This window comes from Zingiber officinale, chromosome 5B (genome assembly GCF_018446385.1).
Source record: "Zingiber officinale cultivar Zhangliang chromosome 5B, Zo_v1.1, whole genome shotgun sequence".
NCBI classification, from domain to species: domain Eukaryota; kingdom Viridiplantae; phylum Streptophyta; class Magnoliopsida; order Zingiberales; family Zingiberaceae; genus Zingiber; species Zingiber officinale.
The window spans coordinates 116,600,494-116,607,510 of NC_055995.1; the positions used below are offsets into that span (position 1 = coordinate 116,600,494).

Sequence of the window (7,017 nt, forward strand, 5' to 3'; positions counted from 1 at the left end):
CGGGCAGCTCGTCCTCTCCTATCTTAACAATTGTTTCATTACTTCTAATATTGCTAAACTTAAATTCCATATATTCTGTCTTTAATCTACTAAGCTTAAAATTTTTCCCTTTTAGTGTTTCTCTCCAATATTCTAGCTTAGCATTTACTCCTTCACGTGTCTCATCTACAAAAATAATATCATCTGCAAATAACATGCATCACGGTACCGTATCTTGAATGTGCACAGTGAGTTCGTCTATAATTAATGTAAAAAGATAGAGATTTAGGGTTGATTTTTGATGTAATTTTATTTTTATTAGAAATGCTTTAGTTATTCCGCAGAAATCGTCCTTGCTTAAGTCAATGCCATAGAAAGAGTCAAAGCACAATTGTAGAGAACATGGGTAATTAAGTCTCAACTTTCCCCCCTCCAATCATGTACTTAATTTGCAAAATCTAATGTGAAAATCTGTAACCCAATTTTTTTTTTCTTACCTTGTCTTTATTTGAAACCGTTGATGTCGATTTGAAATCCTGATGAAGAGAATTGCTAGTTGTATTAGATTGTCCGTCAATGTTAACTATAGGCGAATATTGTATGAACGGATTACTTGTCTTTGTTTGTATCTAAAATATATCTACGCATGAGTTTTAGTTTAAAATTATTTGATGGAGAAAATCAACTTGAATTATGAGAGCTTAAAGAGTTCAAATTTGACTTTAATTTGTATTTCCTAAGTATATTGGTTATTTAATTTTAAAAATTAAAAATTGTTTCGCTCTCACAACCATTATTATTATTATTTCTTAAAAGTGTTAAACTTGAAAGAATTTAGAAAGAAAACTCATCTTTTTTATCCAAAAAAAAATTGCAGCTCTTTACAGTTATTCACTACTTCAAACAACCAACCATAAAATATTTTAACTTACGATTTCAAACTGTTTATTTAAGGAGATCAACTAATTTGTTTAGCAAGAAGGGAAGGGAAGGAAAGGAAAACCATATTCTTTTCTATGATCCTTGATTTGTGGAAAATCATCATTTTTTTTAAAAAAAAATTATTTAAGTGCCCTTTAATTTGCTCACTAAATTTTATTTTTTTAATAATTTTGATGGCTAATTGATTCTAGAGATGGATGATCTTTTCTATCTATTAAATTTAGAACATAACTTATGCTTACTTATAAATTGACTTTTAAGATATTTATTTTATTTAGAATTTAAATTTTGATCCTTTTTATGGGTCCGAGTGCTTGACAACTAGATCATATTCGTAGGGGTTGTTTGCTAATTTTTGTTATTGGCAATTTTATTTTTTTATAAAATTGGCTTTGATTAATTCTTTAGTTGTGATTCGAACTATGACACTTCATTAATTTAGTGAACGCTTTGTTATTTCATCGAAGAAAATTCTTCTTTTTTTTTTCATGTGACAACTAACTTCCCTTTCTCTAGCTCTACTCCGTTCAAATTCCGCTTAACTAAACACAACATTACAAAATTGGCTAAGTCAACTAAACTTGCCATTTTGCAAAAGAGCTCGCAAAGCGATAAGGAATATTCCCAATAGGATCGATCGATCGATCTCTTGTTTATATTATCAACTTTGACTTTAATAATAACAATAATAATATGATCACATAAGGCATCAAGTTCCGCAATTCGAGGCGTGGAAAATATGAAATGCCCCACTGTTTCTCATTTTGACTTTGAATTCAAAGATGCTCCACTTTCACTCAGATCCACAGATCGATCGAAAGAGTTTTCCACTTCTAATATTTACCACAATTTACAAGGAACTCTAGTCAATAGATAGCCCAGTCCACTTATCACAGTCAAACACCTTAGATAATAAATATATATATATAGTTGTTTAATTAGATTTTAAAGTATTATATATATATATATATATATATATATATATATATATGAATTGCAGTCATTGTTGCTGGTCTTCTTTGGCTTCTTTGCGTAGAAAATCAATGGAACAGGAGAGCAAAATTTGCGTGGTGGATCTGCAACTTGGATTGCGACGCATCCTTTCGGCCGGGACGACAAGTCTGATGAAGAAGCCTCTTGAAGCATCTTAAAAGGAGATTCCGATTACGAGGAGCTTTAATTTTAAGCATGTTTTATGCACTCTGTCTAAGTTGTTTAGAACACGATACCATGCTAATCATATAACTTTATGCGTCACGATATTCGTCTTCTTCTACAAGACACATCATGCCACAGAATCTACTAATTGTTAAGGTGATTCAAATTTGGGTAATAAAATTACGAGTGACATTTTAAAGTAATTATTTAATTAATTAATTGTTTTTATTGCTAATTTGGGTGGTTGGTGTCTCACATCATGCCACGTTGCTTTACACACGTTTGGCTGATATTTCTTTTGGATTTGATTTTACTGATTGAGCGAAGAGTGATCGATGACACACTTGGCGTCGTGTCATTTAAATGATTAAATATGTTGATAAGGAGTGAGGATCATTAAGAAGACGATAAGCTATCTAATTGAGCACGCATGGAATCCGACATCAAGCATGACGTTCACTTTAGACAATTCAATTTTGCCTTCATTTCATCGTATCTTAGACATGATCATAATTAATATGGTAAAAAGAGGATTCGTTCATTCCCAGTACTTTTGTCAATCTATCCCTAAATCAATACGGAGGAGATAGACATGATCATAATTAATGAACTAAGACGATGCGCTTATCTCTAACCTCTAATTTTGTTTGTAGAGGTTACATCATTTATTGATGACTTGCACGCAAGCTCATGGTATTTGTGAACTTGTAGTCACTATAGGTGATTCATGACCTACCTAAGAGCTCATAGTGTTTGTCCAATCATATTGAGTTTATTATATACAATTTCTATAAAATTCATAGTTACAAAATCACATAATAATAATTTTATTATTGCACCCAGGTTTTTCATCTATTTATTAAATAGATAGTAATTTAGAAAAAGTTTAAAATTATCATTAGTAAGGCTTTTTATATTTTTTTTTGAAATTTTTTGCTTATTTTTAAAATAAAATAATATCCTAAAGAAATTAAAATAACATATTTATCAATTAAACAATATAGTATTATGTATATTTTTTTGTCATTTGGTGGTAGCAAATAGCAAAAACAATTATTCTACTGTTTTGGAGATATTTTGTAAAAAAAAAAAGAAAAAGAAAAAGAAAGTATATTCTCTTTTGATACTTCTCATATTGTTTGACTAGAAGAATAAATAAAACCCAATATTTATAACATAATAATTACATTTTCATTTGAATTTATTTTTATTTTTATTTATAATGTTTGATTGCCAAATGCCAAATAATAGCAGTAGTTTCTTTTTTTTTATATATGTTTTTAATAGCTCGAGCTGTCGATTAATAGTGTCAGTTCTTTTTCTATAAATAGAACCCAGCGAAGGCAGTGGTTGCGCATCGCGTCGTCGCTGCTTCCCCCCTCGCTGCACGCTTGTCCTCGATACCTCGTGAAGACGATTGCAGAAGAAAACAAGGGTTTCTTCGCAGGCAGCCGTCCCGCGCGCCTTGCTTGCGCTTTCTCTGTGGCGGTGCATAGTTTTTGACCGGCGTGAGTAGATCGGAGGTAGAGATGTCTAAGTTGGAGAAAATGGCATCCATTGATGCCCACATGAGGCTTCTTGCCCCAGCTAAGGTATCCGAGGACGACAAGTTGGTCGAGTACGACGCGCTCCTCTTGGATCGCTTCCTCGACATCCTTCAGGATCTCCACGGCGAGGGGATCAGAGAAACGGTATTCTCACTCTGTTTGTGTTGTTCGGTGTTTCGGTTTGTTTGGATCTTTGATTTCTCTCTCGGGTCATAGGTAGTATCTGCGAAAAAAATGGATTTTTGGTAGACTCTGACTGATTGATTTGTCGGAAGGGGTGGTAACCATCTGGAATTTTCTTTTCCTTTTCCTCGACGATTCTTATGCTGATCCATTCAGGTTTTCTGTGTGGAGTAGTAATTGTTGTTCCTTTCTTCGATTTATTTGATGGCTTTGTAGATCTGACTTTTGTAACTAGATTATTTCGCACATAGTGTAGGAACCGCAAAAATAACGCCCTAGTGGCGAAGAAGCTTTCTCACACAAGGTTCTATATTGTTGCCCTAGCATTCATATTCTTTGGAATTCACTATTTGATTTGATTATTGAATCTTGTTTTTATTTAGACCTAAAGGAGCTAGATGATCTTTATTGATAGAAGATTGGACTCTCTGCTTGTTTGTGTTGGTATCAGGTTCAAGAGTTGTATGAGCTTTCTGCCGAATATGAAGACAAGCCCGAGCCCCAGAAGCTAGAGGATCTGGGGAAAGTGCTTACTAGTTTGGATGCGGGTGATACCATCGTGGTCACAAAATCATTCTCGCACATGCTTAACTTGGCTAATTTAGCTGAGGAGGTTCAGATCGCCTATCGCAGAAGGACCAAGCTGAAAAAGGGAGATTTTGTTGATGAAAATTCTGCAACCACTGAATCAGACATAGAGGAAACACTTAAGCGACTTGTGGTGGTCCTGAAGAAGTCCAAAGAAGAGGTATTTGATGCTTTGAAAAATCAGACAGTTGATTTGGTATTGACTGCACACCCAACACAGTCAGTCAGAAGATCCTTGCTTCAGAAGCATGCAAGGTTTGTGTAGCTTATCAATTACTATATACATTTTATAATTCATTTTGAGATACTTGCCATGATCTTGTTTGATTGCCCAGTTAATATTGGGAAATATTTCTTTTTACTCACTATATATCCGCATTGCAAATACTTAAAAGATGTATCTTCTAAGTCTTAGTAATTTCTTATCTCTATCATTCTGGATGTTTTATGGTTGCTTAACTATGATGAGCTTAAGTGAAACGAAGTTGGTAACTTTAGGAGTGGAAGCGCAAAGAAAACTGGTGTCTTACTTATCATTTGTGATATATATGATTTATTCAGGATTAGGAATTGTTTGACTCAGCTGAATGCGAAAGATATTACTCCTGATGACAAGCAAGAGCTTGATGAGGCTCTTCAGAGAGAGGTAATCTCCGTCATATCATGCTTGCATAACTTCACCGTATAATCAATGCATAAAATCCATTGGACAGGTTTAATATTTTGAAACAATTTATATTTAAGTTGAAACACCTTCAATCTTCTAATGGTCGAAGTTTCTCTTTTGACTTCCTCGATTGCTTCTCTCTTCTTCACTATCAGCCCATAATTGCATTTTTGACCCTTGGTTACTTATTAAACTACCTTCTAAGATTATCTTTGAAGTATGACAATTACTATTTAATTGATGTGATTGTATAGATTCAAGCTGCATTCAGAACTGATGAAATCAAAAGAACTCCCCCAACTCCTCAAGATGAAATGCGTGCCGGAATGAGCTATTTCCATGAAACCATATGGAAGGGTGTACCCAAATTCTTGCGTCGGGTTGATACAGCACTGAAAAATATTGGGATAAATGAGAGAGTGCCCTATAATGCGCCTCTTATTCAGTTTTCATCTTGGATGGGTGGTGATCGTGATGGTAAGCTGTTTTACTGATTTTAGATGAGTCTTAGATTCATTGTCCTAATACTTGACTATAATGCACATGACCTAACTCCTGAACATGTAAGAACTTGGCTGCATCGTTCTTATAAACTTCTTGTGAGTTTAGGTAACCCGAGAGTTACTCCGGAAGTGACAAGGGATGTTTGCTTGTTGGCCAGAATGATGGCTGCAAACTTGTACTATGCACAAATTGAAGATCTGATGTTTGAGGTATTAACTGATCTTATTTTGTTTACTTGAAAATGTGATGTTTTATGCTTTCACAAGTTAGTGATGACTTATTTTATTGCAGTTGTCTATGTGGCGCTGCAATACTGAACTTCGGGTGCGAGCTGATGTGCTTGACCGGTCCTCGAAAAAAGATGCAAAGCACTACATAGGTACTATTTATTTATTGATATATCTCTGTGGACATTCAGGTTCATTTAAGCTTTAGTAACTTGTAATTTGCTTCCATTTGTTGTTCAACAGAGTTCTGGAAGCAAGTTCCTCCAAATGAACCTTACCGCGTTGTTCTTAGTGATGTGAGAGATAAATTATACAGCACACGTGAGAGGTCCCGCCATTTACTTTCAAATGGATACTCTGACATTCCTGAGGAAGCAACTTTCACCAATGTTGAACAGGTGCTATACTTTGGCTCAAATTAGCTGAAATACTTGCCTGTGCAATTTTTCCAACTTTTCCATTGTCCTAACTTTTGCAATGTCTTTCTTGCAGTTTTTAGAGCCTCTTGAAGTCTGCTATCGATCACTCTGTGACTGTGGCGATAGATCAATTGCTGATGGGAGCCTTCTTGACTTTTTGCGCCAAGTGTCAACCTTTGGCCTGTCTCTTGTTAGACTTGATATTAGGCAAGAATCCGACAGGCATACTGATGTTGTTGATGCTATTACTAAACACTTGGGAATTGGATCCTACCGTGATTGGTCTGAGGAGCAACGTCAAGAGTGGCTGTTGTCGGAACTTAATGGAAAACGCCCTTTATTTGGGATTGACTTACCGAAGACAAATGAAGTTGCAGATGTTTTGGACACATTCCATGTCATAGCAGAGCTTCCTTCTGACAACTTTGGGGCTTACATCATTTCAATGGCAACTGCTCCATCAGATGTCTTGGCCGTCGAGCTGCTGCAGCGTGAGTGCCATGTGAAAACTCCATTGAGAGTAGTACCATTGTTTGAGAAACTTGCAGATCTTGAGGCTGCTCCAGCAGCTTTAGCCAGACTTTTCTCAATAGATTGGTACAGGAACAGAATTAACGGGAAGCAGGAAGTTATGATTGGATACTCAGATTCAGGGAAGGATGCCGGTAGATTTTCTGCAGCCTGGCAGTTATATAAAGCTCAAGAAGACCTTATAAAAGTTGCCAACAAGTATGGAGTAAAACTAACCATGTTCCACGGGCGAGGTGGAACTGTTGGAAGAGGTGGTGGCCCTACTCATCTGG

At 35.5% G+C, this 7,017-nt stretch overlaps 1 protein-coding gene across 1 annotated transcript in view; it reads left to right on the plus strand.

Annotated features, from left to right (window-relative positions):
• The first annotated feature begins 3,418 nt into the window (after nucleotides 1-3,418).
• Nucleotides 3,419-7,017, plus strand: part of LOC121985478 (phosphoenolpyruvate carboxylase, housekeeping isozyme-like) — a 25,379-nt gene continuing 21,780 nt past the window's right edge. The window contains exons 1-8 of the mRNA XM_042538961.1: nucleotides 3,419-3,770; nucleotides 4,261-4,652; nucleotides 4,959-5,043; nucleotides 5,319-5,541; nucleotides 5,674-5,777; nucleotides 5,860-5,947; nucleotides 6,039-6,193; nucleotides 6,288-6,996. Coding sequence (XP_042394895.1) covers nucleotides 3,609-3,770; nucleotides 4,261-4,652; nucleotides 4,959-5,043; nucleotides 5,319-5,541; nucleotides 5,674-5,777; nucleotides 5,860-5,947; nucleotides 6,039-6,193; nucleotides 6,288-6,996 — 1,918 coding nt within the window. The 5' untranslated portion in view covers nucleotides 3,419-3,608. The remainder of the gene's footprint in view (nucleotides 3,771-4,260; nucleotides 4,653-4,958; nucleotides 5,044-5,318; nucleotides 5,542-5,673; nucleotides 5,778-5,859; nucleotides 5,948-6,038; nucleotides 6,194-6,287; nucleotides 6,997-7,017) is intronic.